This window comes from Mytilus edulis, chromosome 1, assembly GCF_963676685.1.
Source record: "Mytilus edulis chromosome 1, xbMytEdul2.2, whole genome shotgun sequence".
In the NCBI taxonomy this organism is placed as follows: Eukaryota; Metazoa; Mollusca; class Bivalvia; order Mytilida; family Mytilidae; genus Mytilus; species Mytilus edulis.
The window spans coordinates 94,606,236-94,628,529 of record NC_092344.1 but is presented as its reverse complement, the minus strand read 5'-3'; the positions used below and the strand labels follow the sequence as shown (position 1 = coordinate 94,628,529).

Sequence of the window (22,294 nt, the reverse complement as noted above, 5' to 3'; positions counted from 1 at the left end):
AACATGATACATAATTTCCAAATCAAACAAAAAATAAGAGATTCGATGCGCAAAATTCCAGAAAATTGAAATTTATCACAAATCCTAAAAAAATGAAAAATTATTCAAAAAGCAAAATATATCTTGGGGAATCGATATTTGTATGCTAAACAAATAGATAAATGTATATGTTTTAGGTCAAGGAATATTTGTTTTGTAATTTTAAGATGCAATTATTAATTATTGTTCATGGAACAGCCTTCTATTGAAGTGTTTGCAGTTGCCCAAAAATCTGCCATCTGCAAATAGCGATCATTTTGTTAATCTATGTTAAAACAGCACATCGCTAATTGTGAATATCAGGGAGGAGAATGATGTTTCATAATAAAAGAAGGGATATTTAAAGTAAGAAAAGAATATATGCGAGGTAATTGAGGTTAAAATAGGTTTTTTACGAAGTCAAACTTTTTTACTTTTTGTAATCATGTTTAAATGCAAACTTAACTTTGCGACTAAATCGTAGGCAACATTGAAATAAGTAACTTTCTAAAGAAACACTTGGTTGTCTAAAGCGGGATGTAAACGAACTAAATAAAATGCGGCTGCTTCTAATTTAGTTTAAAAATCGTGTTATAGTAAGTCATTTTAAATGTGTTTAGAAGTTTAATAGCTTTAATTATTTGAATAAAAGATGCTTTGAGTATTTTCTATATAAGCTTTAAAAATACAAATGCATGTCATTGTGTATGTAGAACACTAGAAGCAGTTGTGAAATAACAAAATGAAAAATTTAAATACCCCTCCTGACCTCATAAGATCATTCAATGTTTTAGGAGTGTTCGTTTTCATGGTATGCTGTGTTTTTTGGACTGTTGTTCGCCTCTTGGACTTTAATTTTATTTTGTTCATGGTTTTAATTAACTTTATTTGACTCAAGGTTTGAGATGTTGATTGTCCCTTTGGTATTATTTTACTTTAAAGACATTAACTTGCAGTAATGAAAATCGGCCCAAAAATCACCTCAAAGTAAAGTGAAGAAGATTAACGCAATAAGACAAATATCCGCGAAAATAACTTAATTTGCTCACGGTGATATATATATAGATCTAAATCGTTATCATGATACATTTAGCTACACTAATCTATAATTTTAAAACCTTTTACTACTTGAATAGTGACGAAATATATCAAAGGGACATCAAACTCATAATTAAAAACGAACTGACAAAGCCGGGCAAAAAACGAACAAGACAAGCAACAGTATACAAAACACAACATATAAAACTACAGATTGAGTAACACAAACCCCCCAAAAAACATTTGAGTGAACTCAGGGGTTCCAAAAGGGTAGGCAGATCATGTTCCACATGCGACACCCGTCTTAGTTTAAACATATTTTTTATAGTGGATTTTGAAACAAGCTTTTCAACTTTGCGGGTGCGAGTGCTGCCTTGTAGCGGCATTAGCCTGCTCTTTTTCGAAATCTACAAAGGTGAGTTTAACGTGCAAGAGATATGACTCTCTCTTAACACGGGTCAGCAATTTATCGTCCCCTTCCGACGGACTTTCATCGTTTCCTCTAGACCATACTCACAAATGGTGTCGAGGAAGAGCCGAAAATTCAGTCCCTGAAATTTTCATCATGGAACAGGAATCGAACCAGGAACCTTTGTGCAAGTAGTCCGATGCACTTACCACTACACCGTGGCTCTCTTTTACCCGTCTTGTGGCTCATGTATTTCCTAACTCGGTGCCAATCCTTATTTGGTTGGTGACATTCACGGCAAAAATGACGGCAATTTGGTTACGTCGATGGAACTTATCAGTCGTCATCTGGCGAAACAGATATCTCATAATTGTCAACCAACTCGTAGTGGCGCCATGAAATTTTCAAAGGGATGATTTCAACTTTGCATTTGAACTCTGGTTTAAAACATGTTTGAACCACCATTTTTCTTCCAATGTCTTGTACCAAGTCAGGCATATGGCAGTTGGTATCGAATAATCTGTGTCTTTGTATGTTGGCGTTTGTTTTTGTAGCAGTTCTGTGTTTCTGTTATATCGTTGTGTTCCTCTTATAGTTGATGAGTTTTCCTAGTTGTTGCTTTGTGACCCAGATTTATTTCAGTTACTAGTAAATCGATTGATGACTATTGAATAGCGGTATACTATAGTTGCCTTTATTTCAGAGGAGTTGAGGCTCAATGAAATCGGTCTCCTCCTTTAGTAGTATAAATATGCAGGCGTTGCTATAATGTTGTTACATAGAAATGAAAAGTTTATAGTAGTTAGGTAGTAAGGGGTGTTTTTATGGGTTGTTTTATGCTCATCTCTTTTGTCGTAAAACTTGTTCTCAACCAACCCTCATCATCGATTTCAAGATACGTGATAGAGTAAACTATATCTGTTGAGTTTTTATTTTCAATTTCAATTGTCCAACATTGTCACAAATTTTTCACTATTCAGTGAGATGACATCATCTATAAATGGAAAGTGAAGTTTCAAGATAATGATAGCTTCTTATCAGTCGTCTTCAGAAACTCTTGCATGAAGTCATCCTCGTATGAAAAATGAAATAGTCATTCAAGCTATTCAGGAAGTCTAGTTGCAACTAGAATCGTTGCGTATTATGGATATTTTTTCTTCAAAATTATTCTTATTTGATGAATAAATGCAGGTAAACAATGAACAACGCAATTTAAGCAATCAAGTAGTCAAGTTTTATAATGTGTTTACTAGTTTTTGAAATTCTTTGAAATTTCAATTTTCATCAATTTATTTTCTATTTAATTTGGTCTAAATGTTAAATTCACATTAAATAAATAAAAGGTCTTTTCACTACAATAATATTTATAATGAAGCTACAAATCAAACAATTAGAAAAGTCGAAATATGTTTATTTCAGTCTGGTAGTTACAATGCAGATTGCAATCTCTTAGTTTCACCCCCTTTATTTCAAGCAATAAGATGATTCGCGCACATATTTGTTTACTCTAAATGTATCAGATTCTTAAGAATTTGTTTATTAAATCTTATATTGACCACATACAATGTTTAAATAGGAAGAAATGCTTAAAAGCGTTTTTTTCGCAGATGGCGGTATTTTGGGCAACTGTATGAGTTGTTGTGATTTGCTGATTTATTAGAAGTAAGCACAATTTTAGGAAATTTTATGATGTCAAAAACTTCTTTGATAGTCATTACAGGGTTTTACTCTGTTTTAATTGATTAGCATTTGCACCAGAAAGAAAAATTTGGGTTTTCACACATTTTGTTAACTTTTACTTGAATTTCAGGAAACATGTGCTCTCTGTCAAAAACACGCATTAAATATTAAAAAATGCATTTGAATAATGACTGCTAATCTCTCTGCTAAAAGTTTAAATTGTTTGCATATGTGAATTTAGTATATAAAAGTCATATTATGCAATCAGGCTGAAATCTTAGAAAATATGCACTTATTCGTCCTTGACCTTTGATTTTGATTTGACGGAAATTGCACCGTACGATTTTTTTACGACCGGTCAAAACAGATAGTACAGATGTGTAGCTTTCAAATGATAGATAATTTAGCCGTGTGTTAGGTAGGTGCATTAAAAATTTAATTTTATGGTTAAAGTCACTCGCCTATTACTAGATATTACTGTTTTTCCTTTTAAACTTGACTGTAATTATTAATGGGACAATACAATTTTCACTTAAGGACATATAAATAATGCAAAGAGAGACTGTAGAAGGTTTTGTAGGGTAACAAATTAATTGTCCAAAAAAAATCCTTTTTTCTTGAGCCTGTAAGCCAACTTTTTTTGAGATTTAAAAAAATTTAAACGGTCAAATTCAATAAAAGTTTGTGATTTTCAAGGTTATTAAACAATAATTTAGAAATTTGTTGCAGGAATTAAACATTTTTTTTCCGACAAAGTTTGAAAAATGAATGTGAAATCTGAGCAGGCCACATTTTTCGTCTATCAATAAAATATTACCACGACATTTCAGACTTACTTTAAAATATGTATCTACTGCTCATTTAAACAGTCATGTGTATTGCTAATGAAAACATGTGCAAAAACACACAAAAATATATGCCTACTAGTGTTTTCGGTCGCTTTTTTTTTAGGGTACTCCAAAACTGGTCATATTCAATATACCCTAAACATATAATGAACAGTGAATTTCAACAAGACTTTGGCAAATGATACATGGACTCCTACTTGTTCAATGATGTAAATTTAAGAAAAATTAAAACGAGAGAACAGTTTTGGGATTACCAAGGCATACCCCCTTAAACAGTGTTTTTTTTTGACAAAAGTAGATTCCCATTTCTTGCAGGTAATAAAAAATCTTACTTTGTGATGAACAGAACTGAACTAAAAAAACTAATACACCGAAAATGATACCACCAAAATGTTGGAGTTTTTGGCCGACAACATATTCGTCTAGTTACAGACATTCCAATGGGTACTAATTGTGCATTTAGATATATTGATGATGTCCAGTCACTTAATAATCAACATTTCAGTGAGTGCTTAGATCTCATATTTCACCGTGACCTTGAGATGAAGGATACATGATTTGTTTTCTTTGTCGATTTATGAGATTTGAACATCGGTAAACTAATGTTGCCTTAAGGTGGTACCCAACACTTTAAGTAAAATTAATTTGGCTCGTTTAATTTTCTTAAAATTTTGACAAAGTATTTACTTTGACCCTCTTACAAAAATATTAAAATTTCAAAAATTTTGAACCAACCGTTTTATCAGAAAAATTACACTGGTTATATAGCAGTTTGACAAACACTAATTTTGATCATTGAGAAGCTTAATATTCCCTTAACAACACAACGTAATTAAAACGTTTAGCTGATTTTACAGAGTTATCTCCCTGTAGTGTTAGGTACCACCTTAAATAATGTCAGTCATAAGCTCATTGCGAGCTCATGGTGTACTAGAACTGTTACTGATCTTAACGAGATGAAATAAAGGTTATTTGAATCGATTTGGACTGATATGTATATAAAAAATATAATCCCGTCCAGAAATAGACTGATAGATTGTCACTGTACGCTAATCATCAACTCTTTTTGGAGACCTACAGTTTTAGGCGTGTGTTGTCCGTTTTTCTTTATTCATCTCTTTCTTGTTATCTTGAATGTGGAAAGTGTTAAAAAATTACAGGAAAAAATTATATGTGCAATTAGAATAGGATAAAAGAGTTAAATTATGTATGATCTTACCGTAAGTTCCAACATCATTATCGTTTGCATCAACTTTGCCAATTGTGGTTCCAATGGACTGGCTATTTGTAACAAAAAATGTGTATTCATTATGCAGAAACGATGGCGAATTGTCATTGGCATCAAGTACCGTTATGTTAAGAAAAGCAGTATCGGTGTACTCATTGTCAGTTATATAAACCGCGCAGATTATAAGAGAAGCTGTACCATCTACGTCTAAGTCATACTCGATGGAATATGACAGGAGTCCCGTACTTGAATTCATATCTAGTAATCCAGTATCTGTTCCACAATTAAAGGAGAACTTAACGGTATCACCGTCTTCGTCTGAAAACTGGTAGTATGGATTTTGCAGTACAGTCCCAGCCTTTAAATAAATAAGAAAATACCAAATTGAAAAAGACAATTGTATCCGTCAAGAATAATGAAAATAGCACTATTGATTTCGTGCGTTCGAATAACTATTCTAGATCTACCCTCATCAGGAACGCTCAAACCCAAAAATTTGAAAGCCAATGATATGTAAGACCTCTACACACGAAGAGCTATATGAACAAAAGGGACCAACAAAAAGCTAAATTCTTCATTTTTGCCTGAGGGAGTTGGAACCTTAGTTTCTTTACAATTTCTTAATTTATCAACGGAACATTTAAATAAAGGTTGCTATAATTCATGTCAGTACCGTATAACTGACTGCTGAGGTGACGATACCATCGGAGACTAACAGTTATCCTGCAGTAGTATTGACCAAGTGTCAGCATATGAAAATAACACCCAGTAAAATTATTTATAATAATAATAAATATATATATTTTTATACAGTTAACCGACAAATATTCATTCGTTTTTTGTAGAAATATACCAACTTTATCTAAATTCGCGATTTTCGGGATCTTACATTAAATTGAATAAATTAATAAGAAACTGTAATGTTGTACACGAATCATAAATCAGATTAGACAAACCGATTAGAAAACCTTTTGTGTGAAAAAGTGATCGGTTTTCGTCGGTTTATTAGTTTACATGTAGATGTACAGTGATTTGACTTAGATAAAGTGTAATTTTAAAGTTCCTTTGGTATCTTTCGCCACTCTTTAACTACCACATTAATGTTTACTTGTTAATACACATAAAAATTGAAGACTGGTCAAATTAGGGGTGAATTAGAGGCTGCCAAGATAACTGCTAATTTATCAATCTTTTGATTATATTGATTTATGAAGCAGATGCAGTGTTTTTATTTTTAAAAATATCAGAATTGTCCGCCTGCTTAAGAAGTCTTCATTTAATAGGACAGTTATGAATTAAAGAATTGATTTCTAACAATGCGCTTTTATGATCTCAATATAATGTTTGTTTTCCCAAACACAAAACATGGTAAAATCTTTATTCAAGGGCAATAACTCCTCGAAGAAGTAGTGTAACAATTTTCGTCATGTTGATCTGTTTGTTTTGCTCATCATTTTCGCTGTTGACAGTTTCTTCTATCTTCAATGATTTTTGCCAAAAACATAAAATGGGTAAAAGGCGTCATATCAGGGCTCTAACTTCAATAAGGAGTCGACAGACAATTTCGGCGATATGACCGATTTGTGAATCATGACTTGCTGATCATTTTAGTTACTAACAGTTTTTCATAATGTACTATAGTTTCGAGAAATGAAAAAAATGGTAAAATTCACAAATAAAGGGCAATAACTACAATAATTGTCGACTGACGATTCCGGCTGTTTAAGTTATTGAAAGATCTTGTCTTTCTGATCAATTTTTGTATTACAATTTCCGTCTTAATCTATTATAGTTTGTAAGATAAAAGGCAGAAATGAAAAAAAAAGATATAACTCGTCATTAAACCCAATAAATCATATAAGTGGTCGTCTGACAATTTTTGACATTGTTAACATTATCTACCTTTTTAAGTTGCTCTATCTGTAAGAGTTTTCCAGACTTCAGTCCCAAAGAAAGGCGAAAGATACCAAAGGGATATTCAAAGTTTAGTTCAAATTGACCAAGTAGTTTCAGAAGGGAAGAATTAGGTAAAAGTTAACGGACGCCCAGTGATGTCAATAGCGCTCACTGACCCTCTCAACCAGGTGAACTAAAAATATCTAGTAACTTATAACAGATTTTTTTTATATAAAATACACGTCAAACTGTAGATTTTATGGTTAACCTATCAATATTTGGCCAAATTGTAAAACGTATTCCTTTTCATAACAAAAATAACAACACACTTTCAGTCGAAACAGATTTGTTAAAAAAGTACTTTTGATACAATTCGTTATTTATCTAATACTCCCCGATTAGAAAAGACCATTTAACTATGAATTTGCATTCAGGTATCGAAGATCATATTTATTCGTTCAATGTTTGTTAATTTGCGTTTTTTGATTGAGTTAAGCCTTCCAATTGATATTTTATAATGTGTGTTTTTCTATGTTGTGATGTTATACTATTGTTCCAGAAAAGGGAAAAGGTTTGGTACCATTAAAACGTTTAATCCCGCTGCAAGTGTTTGTACCTGTCCTAAGTCAGGAATCTGATGTACAGTAGTTGTCGTTTGTTTATGTAGTTCATACGTGTTTCTCGTTTCTCGTTTTTATATAGATTAGACCGTTGGTTTTCCCGTTTGAATGGTTTAACACTAGTAATTTTTGGGGCCTTTTATAGCTTGCTGTTCGGTGTGAGCCAAGGCTCTGTGTTGAAGGCCATACCTTGACCTATAATGGTTTACTTTTATAAAGTGTTATTTGGATGTAGAGTTGTCTCATTGGCACTCATACCACATCTTCCTATATCTATTTAGATAAACACATTTATATATGAGCCATACTTTTTGTTGTTTTGCCCTTTGGGTTTTAATTGGACTTTCGATTTTTGAATGCCTCCTTTGTATCTTCTATTTGTTTTTAAGAACTAATTAATAAATAGGTATACTGTTTCCCTTACAATATTCTCTATAGCTGTGAATGCATATGTTTTCTTTGTAAACTTTGGAGGTTCATTCATATTCTGAATATTAAGAGTTATGTTTGTAGTATCTTCCATTAGTGAATCTGATCCAGTAATCGTCAGCATAAATGTCTTGTAGGGAATAGTCTCGTAATCAATTTCAACCATAGTCGTTATTAATCCAGCTAAAATTAAATTATAATGTAATTTAGGAGAATTTTAGAGTTAAATGGTTAACATAATACCATATTCTATATTCTATTATCGTTAGTACAAATATGATTGTGTTAATTCGTTGTAAGTAAATTAAGTTCACATTTTTTAACACAGTTCGAATGTTTTTAAATATACTAAAGTTTGATTTTGAATTTGACAACCCCATCAAGAGCTTAAATGAACTAAAACAGTGGTTGAAGATAACAAAGGAAAAATACAAGCTCCGTAGTCGAAGAACGACCATCAGAAACATGACAAAAAATGACGAAAAAACAAGCAACAATCCACAAAACACTACATAAAAAATTGAAGAATGAGCAACACTTAAAGCCTGGTGCTATCTAAAGAAGGAAACGGGAATAAAAACGGCCTATGCTGTAGATATATGGTTTTAAAGGGTTTTGATGCCACTGCATCTATAGATGCTAAACAGATAATTAAATTTTGATAAAGGTATCAAAAAGTTCAACCATTTTCCAATAAAAATTAGGACAGTAAAACTAATTTTCACTAGCTTTTCTGTCAAATTTCTTAAAACAACTTTGTTAATACAAGTTAGTTTCAGAAAAAATAATTAATACTTATAATAGAAAAAATCTTAAATTGGCAATTTAAATAATGGTATATTGAGTTTAAAATACATTATCATTGGTGATAATATCTTTGCGGTTTCTTGGACGAACATTTTCTTCTTAGTTCAGTGTGGATCTTTCCCAGCGTATTTTAATCCAAATACCCACCATTTATAAATTAAAAAATTACAATGATACAATATGATCGAGTATCAATAAAACACAAATCTTAGAAAGTTGGTCAGATAATATGTAATAGATCCAAAAATATCCAATGATAGGGCAGTACCCCAAAAGATATGTAATTGACTGAATGATGATTGACGATTGTTGGTGTTTAACTTCACCTTAAGCACTCTCGGCTATATCGTGGCGGACAATACAGCAGGAACGCTAAAACGTAAACATTTGAAAGCCTTGGATGTATTAATACGTAGAAAAATTGGGGGCAGTATGACCGAAAGGAATATTCAAAAATGATAAAACTCATCGGTCATTATTGCCTGAGAGAGTTGTAACCAAGCCTCATAAAAAAAGTTATGAATTTATCAACCGAGAATTTAGAAAAATATGTTAGAAATATACCACCGGGAATTTATAGTCCACTAGCAATGGTATAGACCAAGTGATAGTCAATGCAAATAACTCATTTTTTTACGTGCTTCCTAGACGATTTCATCGGGAAAGCTCAAACCTTAACATTTTGAAAGCCAGGGATTTATATATTATACATAGAAATATTAGAAGCTATATGACAAAAATGACATAAACAGAATAGCCAAATTTATATAAGGTCAAATATGCATGAGTTTCTGAAATAATTATGAATTTATCAATGGTGAATTTTAGAAAAATACGTTATAAACAAGAAGATCAAAGAAGCCAGATCGTTAATTTCACATTCAGATATATTGATGATGTTCTTTCAATAAACAATCCAAACTTTTCTGATTGGGTTCCATTGATATATCCTCCAGAACTAGAAATTAAAGAAACAACTGACACGGCTTCCTCCGCCTCATGTTTAAACTTATACCTCGAATTTGCGGTCATCTCAGTACCAGAATCTATGACAAATGAGACGATTTTGATTTTGAAATTATCAATTTACCCCACCTTAGTAGCAATATACCAACTTCACCTGCATATGAGATATACATTTCCCAACTCATTCGGTATTCAAGAGCTTGCAGCTTCTACTCAGACTTTGTAAAACGTCACCAGTGTATGAGCAGAAAGTTGATGAACCTGGGTTATATCAAAGAACGTCTCGTCCTTTTTCTGAAAACGTTCATCGGAAGATACCAAGACCTTGTTGATAACTATTCCGTATCAACTTCACAAATAAAGCATGATGGTCTTAATGTATAGATTCTAGGTACTGACGTTGTTTGTCATCTTAAATACGTGTTATAGTATTCTTTTATTTGTCTTTGTAAATTATTAACGTTTAATGTTTGGTCCATTTTTGGTACAATCTTTTAAGCGTGGCTCCTCCATTGTGTTGTTGTGCTGTGGTCATTTTTTGTATTCTTGTGTTTCATATTTGCTTATGTGCTTTGTATATATGCCATTTTGTTTTTCTTTGTGGACATATTTGTTTGCTTTTATAGTGATTGAGATTATAACACAATGTTGACTGCTATACCCCTATTTTTGACATTTTTACCTATTATGTCTGTTTGTTGTGTTCACACATTGTTGTCAAGATAATGGAATTTTATGCGACTGTCATACAAGTGAGAGGTTTAGCTAGCTTTAAAACCAGGTTTAATCTAACATTTTCTACATGAGGAAATGCCTGTACCAAGTTAGGAATATGACAGTGTTTTTCCATTCGTTTGATGTGTTTGAGCTTTTGATTTTACCAATTGTTAAGGGACTTTCCGTTTTGAATTTTCCTTGGTATTTTTGTTGTTTTTCTTTTTATAAATTATCATTATGTCAGTATTGAAGCACTGACTACTGAGCTGGTGATACTCTCACAGACTAACAGTCCAACAGCAGTTTTATGGACTCAGTCCTGATAAATCAAAATAACATATTATAAATTTCGTGCTTCAGAAGCTCTACCGATGTTCTTATATGCTGCACGCAAGAGAAATACTTAAAATACTTTAAAATGTATGATATAATTTATGTTTTCTTTGAGTTAAAAATAAAAATGATGATGTAAAATACTAGTTTCGCTTAAATTTGAGGTTTGAGCAAATCTTTTGTAGTCTGTAAATTTTATTCAAAATCTGTCGGTATTAATAGTATCTTTATTTTTTTTATTTTTAAACAAAATAATACATAAATCTTACTTGTAGCGTTTACCCTGAAGTATATAACCCCCTCTGGTGGGGAATACGATGCATAAAACGTATGAGTATCAGAAACATCATCGTCTGTTAATATTGGTTGAAGAATAGACGCTCCGATGTTGATGCCCTCTAAAACAATAACTGTTTGTGACGGATTTAAGAATACAGGTGGTTTGTTGATATCTAAAAAACAAATATACAACTATATCTTTAACTGTAATTAAAGGGAAACAGTAGTTGGCTCTGTACTTATACATCCCGTCATTGTGTTATTGTGCTATGGTAAATTTTTGTATTCTTGTTTTTAATTTTTGTGCTTTATGCCTTTTTGTGTTTCTTTGTTTTTATAGTGATTAAGATTAAAACACAATGTTGACTGCTGTACCCAAATTTTTGACATTTTTACCTATTATGTCTGTTTGTTTTGTTCACACATCGTTTTCAATATAATGGAATTGTATGCGACTGTCATACAAGTGAGAGGTTTAGCTAGCTATAAAATCAGGTTTTATCCACCATTCTCTACATAAGAAAATGCCTGTACCAGGTCAGGTATATGACAGTTGTTATCCATTCGTTTGACGTGTTTGAGCTTTTGATTTTTCCATTTGATTAGGGACTTTTCGTTTTGAATTTTCCTCGGTGTTCGGTATTTTTGTGATTTTACTTTTTTCTGCTCAAATTGTCGATTTCAGTTGTTCTGACCCTAACCCTTTTGAAAAAAAGTTTATGTGTAAGGAACACTTCATTGTAGATAAAAGGAGTAGGTCCAGTAAGACCCCTTTTTGGCCCCAAAATATAGCAGTTTTACAAAACTGTTAAAATGTAAACTTTTAGTTATTTATTGGACAGTAGAATGCTTCTTCTACATAAATATGGGTTGTTTTTGACAATACAATGCACATATATCGAGTACTAGCACCAGTAAGTCATGCTAAATTACTGAAATCTTCACAATTCTAGCATTTTTGGCGCTACATACGCAATTATGAAAAATGGTGGAAAAATTTACAATTTTCTACAAAATGGACGAAAATTAAAGGCGAGAGGGTGGCGCTACATACGCAATTATGAAAAATGGTGGAAAAATTTACAATTTTCTACAAAATGGACGAAAATTAAATCTCTACATACGCAATTATGAAAAATGGTGGAAAAATTTACAATTTTCTACAAAATGGACGAAAATACGCAATTATGAAAAATGGTGGAAAAATTTACAATTTTCTACAAAATGGACGAAAATTAAATCTATTAATTTTCGTCCATTTTGTAGAAAATTGTAAATTTTTCCACCATTTTTCATAATTGCGTATGTAGCGCCACCCTCTCGCCCAATGAATTTTTTCAGTGAAATGGAAAGAATATGGTATATAAAAAAAAATATTTCAGCAAAAATATTTGTGGGCGAAGGGTGGCGCCACAGTTAATTTTTCAGAAAACTGTCATACGTTTTGCAGAATTCTGCAAAAAAATCAGGGTTTTACGAAATTCCCCTTCATTATGACGTCACAATTACGTCACTAATGACGCGATTGGTGAAAACATGTTTTTTAACTGAAACAATTGGACATTTTAACATATGTTTTAATCAAGTTTTCACTACATTATCGCACTGAAAAATTTTCAGATTTTAAGGGGGCCAAATTATGAGTTAGTGAACCAACTCCTTTCTTTCTCTTTGGTAACAACACCAAACAATATGATATAAACTTCCAGTTTCAAACTAGATACATTAAATTCAAACCTTTATAAAGAACTCTTTAAAGCCGTGTCGTCGACATGTTTGACTAAACATCTTTCTAAAGTTCTTAAACCATTCTTTATACAGTAAACGATTTACTTTAAAATCGTGAGTAACAATCTTTACAGTATTGCATTAATATCAAAACTTTTAATAAAACTTCAATAGGAGTTGTTCATTTCAAGGTATACTGATCAAGCACAAAAAATCGTCACAAATGCCTAGTTTCCTTTCATATTCATTAACAGAAAGCCCGTTTCGAAATATTATGTTTAAATTTAAAAAGTCATTGAAAGATAATAGGTTTGAAATATGTTGGGTTATAAATATAAAAGGATGAAAAAAAAACCAATTGACTAACGTCCATTGATATGGTAAGACTACAAGGGGTAGTTGCCGAAATCTGTTTCCTAATAACTGATTTTTTGTTACTTAGTTTTTAGTTTTTTTATTATGTGTTCTTTAGACTGTTAGTACGGTGACCAAGTCAGAAAAAGTCGCTTATTTAAGGAGTTTAATTGTTATTCGGACTATATGGCTAAAAATCACAGTATTGATAGTTCAAAGGTTACACTTAACGTTTTGACTTGTCGTCAAAAAATCGTACGGTGCAATTTTCGTAAAATGGACTTTGAAGTACGTTAGTTTACTTGAACGAAAAATCGACTTAAAAAAGTTTTGAGGTCTACATTGTAAAATAACATCCGTGATATAATTTCAGTTATTATATACATTGTTGTTACACCTTATTTTAACGATTTCAAATAACGTTTAGCAAAATTAACCTCGTTTTTAAAGAATCTATGGAAAAGATAAACACTACGAATATTTTGCATTTAATAGAGTACGTTTCAATTCAATTTTATCATTTTTTTTTCAACGCAAAATGTAATATAATTAACATTTATATGATATTTCATCCTTTTTTTAATCAATAATATCAAATTCATTTATCTCAGAAGCATTAGTTGAGCAATTCAAGCAAAACACAAGTCCTAACACTCATATGACGGATCTATTCGAAGCTCATATATACAGCCTCTTATAGAGACATATAAGTAATGGGGATGTGCTGTATCACATACATTCAAATACTGGGATATGTTCCTTGAAGCAGTAGACATTTTGCTCTCAAATGATAGAGCAGAACGAGATGGAAATTGGTCACTTCCTTCAGATCGTCATCTTAAATGTTACCGTATTTTTTGTTACCAACCGTACCATTTACTGAAGGTGGATGCCAGTTTACATACTCGATATGCTTCAACTTTCTTAGAATATTCGATCACCTTTTATAGATGGCTACTTTGCCTTTAGACATAAATCTGGACACTTTAACGGTACTTGGACCGACATGGCAACAGAAAAGACGTTATAAAAGCCTCAAGGGGATCAGGTGGCACTGTAGGCATAACAAATCAAAAGTCTGCGCTTGTTAGATTGATCCTTACTAGACATTTAATAGAATCCCTTAGTTGTGTAACGCTGAAAGGGGCTAGAAATGATGCAAATTCACAAGAGAAGAAACAAAATTAACAGCAATGAAAAGAGATGAAGAACATGTTATTGCCATTGTGGACCATCTGAAAGAACCATGACTGATCTGATCCCTTAGTTGTGGAATCCCATCCTCCATGTCATATCAATATCTCTTCTATAATGCATGCTACAAGAGTTATTCGAGATTTTTTGCTCACCGCTGTCGAGGAAGGCTTGAACATGTCTAAACATTTCATCACGTGTGCTCTTTCTTTAGTACAGTACGGAGTTTTATAGTTCAATATCAAAGGCAAAACTAAAAACGTTTGCTAACATGACAACAAAAACAAACCTTAAATTTAAATTTGGGGAAAATAATTTTAGGTCTCATAAATCCATAACTTGTATCTAGACGTGCACTGATTTTGACAAAAAGTAGAGATAATGTTACCATAGAAAATGTGCTATCGCACCCTGTATGTTCCATTCCAATTTTTCTTTTTCAAGATGACGGCACCATGAGAAAATCATGCAAGTCTGATTTTGTGAAGCAAATTAAAATCTGAAGTCACTTGTGAACTTTCACTGCCTTCCTTTGCACCATCACTCACAACTTACATAAGAGATCATGTATTGATGTTAAGAAAGGTAAAACATTCGCTGACCTTGTAGCTATTAAAAGATATGTCCAAATTAATTTCTACAACGCACACAAAAGCACATGTTGCAGATGTTTTTGACCGCTACGACATGAACAACTGTATGAAGTCTGTCGAAAGGAAACGCAGCAAAAAGTTTACAGCTTCCATCAGATTATTTAGGAGAGAAGTATTCCTAACTGGAACACTTTGACAAATCCCCTATGATGCCTTAAATTAGACCCGGAGTTAAGAGAAATGGGAAATAGCAGAAGAACAATCATACGGACCTCTAATACAAATGTGATTGTTCTGTGTGTTCACTACTATAAATATATGAGACACACAAGCGAGTTGTGGGTAAAGATGGGGAACATAAGCAGTGTAAAGGATGAGCGAAGATTTTCAACCATTCACTAACTACATGTATATTTGTCTGTCTTTCCCCAACAATTTGTAAACTATTGCCTGCTGTACGACACAACTTCGTCTCTGTTTGGAGTAGGTAAGCAAACTGTCTACAAGACTTTGAAGGACACGCACGACTATTTCATAGGTTTTTAGAGTTTCTGTAATATTGACAAAGATGAAGCCTTGTTTGGGCATGAAAGTTAATTCCAAAGCTTTATGATTTGAAATATTTCTTTGAAACCATCCAATCATAATAATTATCAAATGCACATCATGCTAGCCACCAGAAAAAGATGTAAGTTTAGTCAGGTTACCTCCCCATGAGGCGACACTGAAGCAGCATGTTTTACTTACTTTGATTCAAACTTAAAATTTGGACCGCATTACACATTGCTAGACCCCCTATTCCGTCAATTTTAGAATACGGTTGGTGAGAGTTAAATGATTCATTACACCCCGTGTATTTCAAAGGGCATATGTCAGCAGAATTCTTGCATGATCTTGTGTTTTCATTGAAGGGAAATTCTCCATGTAAAAAGTCATTTGTTTGTTCGCAACAAAATTTTACATGTCTTGAGCTTTGCTCCTGTAAACGGTTGTAATTATGTAGATATTTCAAATCATGTTCCTTGACAGATGAATCAGAAGATACTCCTGGCATAATTCTGTTGTGTGGATCTGTTTGATTTGAGTTTTCAATTGTAACTGTTTTCGAGGTATTGAGTGCTTTTTAGATTTAAAGAATTACATGAATGAGCTTATGCAAAACACGCCTTCAATCATGGTAGTAGGCTTCGGGTAAAATAATAATATTTATCCTTTATTGCTGAGGTTGAATGGCAGCCGGCAAGGTAACTACTGTAACTTTAACATAATATGTGTAAAATAGATCAAGCGTTTGAAAAACGCCAATTTCCAGAATAAATCGATTTCCTAATTAATTGTTTTTACACTTTCAAGATAATTCATTGTTAATTGATTTGATGAAATGTCTGTTTCTAAAATTTAACCTAAATTGTTGTATATATCTTCAAATTTTGAAAGTGTGGAAGAAAACAAATAAAAACAGGATTTGATCTTTGACCTTATTTTATGCAAAACTGTTACCACATTTTTTTTTGACGACATCGATATTTCAAAAGTACTCATTTTTCCGATTCCAATGATATATAATATAGCCATATAGTATCTTTGACGATTAAATCTTTAAAAAATTGAGTCTGGTCACCGTACTATGTTGTTTGTTTGGTCGTCGTGTTCTTTTTGTATTTGCCATAAAGTTGTCAGTTTTTCTTCGATATATCAGTTTGAATATCCCTTTGGTACCACCCGCATCACTTTAATCACCATGTCCGATATGTATTGAAATATCTGCACACATAACTTCAATGACAGGAAAAAAAAACAAATTCCCTAGAACTTAAATTTCTTAAAGGTCTGAAAGATATCTGCATTTTCAGAAATAAAAAAAAAAGCTTCTATGCGGTTTAAGTCAGTTTGTCGCAATAATGAAAAAAATGTCAGTTAATGATAAGCGGTTTATGACGGTTATTGAACTTGATTCAAAACTACCTTATTTTTTGTTTCCTGACAGGCGAAAAAAAGATAAAAAACAAAAAAGATGAAACTCTTCATCATTTACCTGTAATTCTTACTGACAATGTTCTAGGTGCAGCATTGTTCCTGCCATCTGATGCATTTATATATAACTCATATCCAGCTGACAACTCCGTGTTTATTGAACGACTCAAAGATATTTCACCAGCTGAAAAAATATAAATAATTTGAATTTACTATATATTTAGTATATAATTCCTGTTTCACAGATGGTCGAATACGATCGTCAATATTTTTGTTCTCTCGTCTAATTCTTGTTGATTCGTATAGAACAATATTCTTTTTTTTTTGTGCAATATCATAATGTTTAAAAGAACTGTTCAGAAGCTAAAAATACCTAATTTGCTTGATTGTCATCTGTTTGAAAATTATTGAAGAATTTATTTCAGCTAGGGCTCCTCACAATGTAATGATCTGTATCATATGTTAAGACTTAAACTATCGAATGTTTGTTCACAGTTAACTGTTTTTCAATTCCTATTGTCGTACTCTCAAACCACTATAAGTGAAGTGTATCGAATTTTACGTATGGAGCACGCAACAGTTACACTGACTGCTCAATGATTGATTTTCAATTAAATTATTGAGCTGCTTTATTTTGTTGGTCTTTTCTGGCGGATTGCTGCTCTGTTTATAAATTTGTAAGTGCATCTTACATTCATGCTATAAACATTTGTTTTAATAGTTTGCTTACCCATTTACTGAGACGAGCCGGTATGCTTACTTTCCTCATTTATATACATTATCCATTGTTTAACCCCTTCTCTTTTTTACAAATCTAGATAGGTTAGCCCTCATAATGTACTTAGATTTAAAACCGAGATTTCTTAGGTGGATATTTGAAATCATCTCTCCAGATGAATTTCAAAGACCATCACAATTTGGTCGAACGTTCCCGTGCGACATATATTCAGTGCATGTGTTCATTTGGTTTCGTAGTTTGAATCCTGTTGCTAAATATTAGTTTTCTGTGTAATATTATAATTATAACTGTTACTTGTTATTCATATTTATTTGTTGAGCCTTGTGGTTTTTGAGTGCCACCTGTCTTGTTTTGTTCTAACTCAAGACCGATTCACAGAACTATATATCCAGACAAAAAATGCGTAAGTTAAGGTAAAACTTAATTTTGATTCGGCTTATTAAAAAGAATCAAAAAAAGTCTGGTTTCTATTAAGAATTAAGACTACGAATACATCTTGCAATGTATAATATAAAAATAAGATGTGTTATGATTTCCAATTAGAAAACCCCCCACCAGAGACAAAATGACTAAAAAGATATACTATAGGTCACCGACGGCCTATAACAATGAGCAAAGCTCATACAGCATAGCAAGCTAAACAAGGCCCCGAAATGGCAAATGTAAAACATTCCAAACGATAAAAACCAACGGCCTGATGTATAGAAAAAACAATAAAATTAACGCAAAACACTGAATTACAGACTCCAGACTTAGGACAGACACATTCATAATGTGGCATTGTTAAACATTGTTTGTAGGCGCCAAACCCTCTCCATAACCTTGAAGAGTGGTGTAAGAGCGCTCAACATAAGAACAAACTATAAAATCATGACAAAGTAGGATGATTCAATATATAAACCAACTGATAATAAAAACATTTAACTTACTGTTCTGGTTAATTGAAAATGGTGCCGAAGCGCTGCTGGATGTCATTGTGTACTGTACATTGTCACTCTCTGGGTCTACACTTAATACGGTGTATATAACTTGACCTGTAACTACTGTCTGTGCCGATACAGTTGTTTTAGCTGCAGACAAAAAAGAAAATAATTGATTTACATACAACTAACGTTTATTGAAGTAGGTAATCAACATGGGACGGGTAATTTCAATGTTGAATTACTTTCAAATTAGAAAATACTTATACATTACTTTTACCTTGTCATTTGGAGCCTTTTATAGCTGACTATGCGGTATGGGCTTTACTTATTGTTGAAGGCCGTACGGTGACCTATAGTTGTTAACTTCTGTGTCATTTGGTCTCTTGTGGAGAGTTGTCTCATTGGCAATCATACCACATCTTCTTTTTTATATTATAAACGTATACAGATCTAAAGGTTTCATATTAATTTTTTATTACTGCTAATTTTACTCTTCCTTGTGATTCCAAAGGGTGACTGGAGCATATTAATATGCATATGGTCACTTTCGACCAACAGGAAAACCCTTGGGATGTCCGTTTGGCTGTGCGGGATGTATGAGTACGCAGTCAAGTCCGTTCAGAATGACGATGTTTAATTCGATACCTCATGTAGTGAGAGTGCAACGCTCTCTGCATGCCTAGAACACTTGCAACAACTCTTCTCTTTAAGGGGTCAGAAGGTGGCATGTTGCAAGGCAAAATTGCTGTCGCTATCCAATATACCCTCATTTTCCAGTGGCAGTCCTAATTTCCATGACCTTCATCCCGGACGGTCTCTATTACAGGACCTACCTATTAATTTTATGTCTTGTCTTGAATATTCATGAAATATTTGCCACTGGACGTTGAGCAAACATCATTCTATCACTCCTTTGGTAGGGTTTTCTTTCATGAAAACATATCATTCGCTACATCCTCATTGAACCTATACTATTTTATAGTCTGCGCATAACTAGTTGTAAAATAGTGTTCTATAAACCATGTCGAGTCACCTTTTTCAAGGAACTAAAATGTAGATCTACTTGTATTCCTTACATTTTTTTTAAAGACAGACAGGCCAGATCATAAATGGCATTTGTAAAAAAATGTGTCTCCATACTTTATTTCTGAGCTTTTAATTTTATTACTATTACTTGTAACGTTGATATTGAAAACAAACACTTCCATTTCTTGCATCTGTAAAAATTCGAGGGTAATATTCTAGAAGTCATGTTGTTACAGAAGACTTTTACGTTCCCCGAGACAGCAAGATTATGAGTTTGGAAGGATTTCAATATCGCCTTCTTTTATAAACCAAATGGAAGGAATGTCGTTATTTTATCAGAACCTTCCTCATATGTTACAACTTATCACTCTTCAGCTGCTGACAATACCATTTACGGTACCAATTGTACTAAATATAAAGTCACCCTGTTTTGAAGAAGTCGAAAATGTGTAAAAAATATCTAAGTTGATTTAAAGTATTGAAAAATTCAAAGTAATGGCAAACAGGAAGTAGGTGACTATCGGGTCCGTTTAACGCTTACAAATTGCCATTTAAAGCTTCTGACCAAACAAGAATTTGCAAAATGTTTGACGAAAAATTTAAGTTCATTCAACAAATTTAAAACTTTAAAGTAACGGCAAACGAGAAGTAGACGTCTTTACAAACCCCAAAGTTCACTTTATTACAACCCATCATTTCATGCCGCTGACGAAATATAAAGAATTCTTTTTTGAAGTAGATGGAAAAAAAAAAAATATATATTTGTTTGACGAACAGACTCCTGTGACTCCTACTGCAGGAATTAAATGGAATAACATTAACGGTACCAATTTTATTGCACTAGATGCGCATTTCGACAATTTAAAATGTCTCAGTGATCATGACGCTCGAGGCCAAAACCGAATACAAATGTTGAAGATCCGTTTTTTTCCTTGAAAAATTATAAAGCTAACAGGTCTGGATTGTCCTTTAAATTAAAATTTTTACATTACTACACTTACAGTTAATATTTACTGTTGCTTTTTTCAATTTGTTTACCTATACCCTTTTGGGATGAACATCATTTGATAATTCATAGATAGAACTTAAATATTTTTTTTCTGTTTTTTTTCTGCATTGATATCATGTGTACTTTACTCTGAAAATTGCACATGATCTTGTCTTCCTGCACTGTTTATGAAGTACACCCACCGATATTAAAACTTCTAACATTCTGTGATATGGTATACTATTGTTTTTTTATGTTTTCTATCTATGATAGCGTTATTCAAGTTAAGTGCGCTTCGTTTAATGGTTTTATTGTACCATCTGTAACACTAAGTCTTTTATGTACCATTTGTCATTCCTGGTCAGTGATATTTACTGATAGACATAAGTTTTGAATAGCTTGATATGTGGTAATGAGGCTTATGCAACATGTCTGTAACTGCTCAAAGAAATAAACTAGTGTCTATGTGATTCACAGCTTTTAAGTCCCATATTAACTGGTCTTTAATAGAAATAATAATGCGAGTGTTCCTATTTTAAGCAGGAACTGCTGATCCATCTGGTGCGACTGGTCTCATCCCAGGTGTTTTGTCTCTAGTTTTCTGATGAGTGTTTAGTGAATTCTATTTTCGTTGTTTTTCTCTGTATTTATAATATTGCCTTTTTTATTCAACTTTTGTTTTTGATTGCTTTCTTAGTATCTTCTCCCCTTTTTAACAGAGCTTAAGCGACTTCAAAAATCATTATATTGTTACAATATTTAAAACCCTTCTTTTCAAAATGCAAGAATGGACAAATAAATAAAATGAGCAAATTTAATTATGTAGTACATGTATTACTATGTCTACCTTAAGAAAAGACAGATATGTTTTTTGTCCATTTAGAGAAAGAGAAAAGTACCTTGAAGATTGGTAAAGTATGGTGGCATATTACGAAGCAGGTATACATAAAATTCTGATGTATCATTTCGTCGCTGATCAGCACATTCTATTCCTAAAGTGTATCTATTCAGAGCGTCGTAATCAAAAGCTTCATTCCCTCTAACGTAGATATTAGTATCTGTTGAATATAATACATTTTTCGTCAATTATAAACCTAGTTTCTTGAAAAACAATGTTTTAAACGGAAAAAAAAGGAAAAGCTTAAAGCTTTCATAAACTAATGTCAACAAAGTTTACAGTACGTTTCTGTATGTATTGTGTTAATAAGAAAAAATTAGAGATTGTTAACTGCTTAGTAAAATCTAATTTGTGCCAGATTTTTTTACATTGTGATTCATATAAGATATATTTTACATTTTCTGTCTCACTCTCACTGCATTTGTAGTAAATGTTTTTCCGAATCTTTTACTCTTTTATCACCTGTTTTACATGGACCCATGACTTATTGATTGAACAAATGGTAAACTAACTTTGTATCTAACTTATAAAACTCCTTATCAAAATAAAAAAAAAACTCTGAATACTAACTAGCTGTAAATATCAACATACAGAAAACAGAAAATATTC

At 32.4% G+C, this 22,294-nt stretch overlaps 1 protein-coding gene across 1 annotated transcript in view; it reads right to left on the bottom strand.

Moving 5' to 3' along the window:
• Positions 1-22,294, bottom strand: part of LOC139495630 (protocadherin Fat 3-like) — an 88,924-nt gene that overhangs the window by 5,754 nt on the left and 60,876 nt on the right. Inside the window, exons 13-18 of the mRNA XM_071283921.1 lie at positions 21,687-21,845; positions 18,780-18,920; positions 17,173-17,295; positions 11,259-11,441; positions 8,162-8,349; positions 5,213-5,579 (exon numbers count right to left, since the gene is read on the bottom strand). Of these exons, the coding sequence (XP_071140022.1) occupies positions 5,213-5,579; positions 8,162-8,349; positions 11,259-11,441; positions 17,173-17,295; positions 18,780-18,920; positions 21,687-21,845 (1,161 nt within the window). The remainder of the gene's footprint in view (positions 1-5,212; positions 5,580-8,161; positions 8,350-11,258; positions 11,442-17,172; positions 17,296-18,779; positions 18,921-21,686; positions 21,846-22,294) is intronic.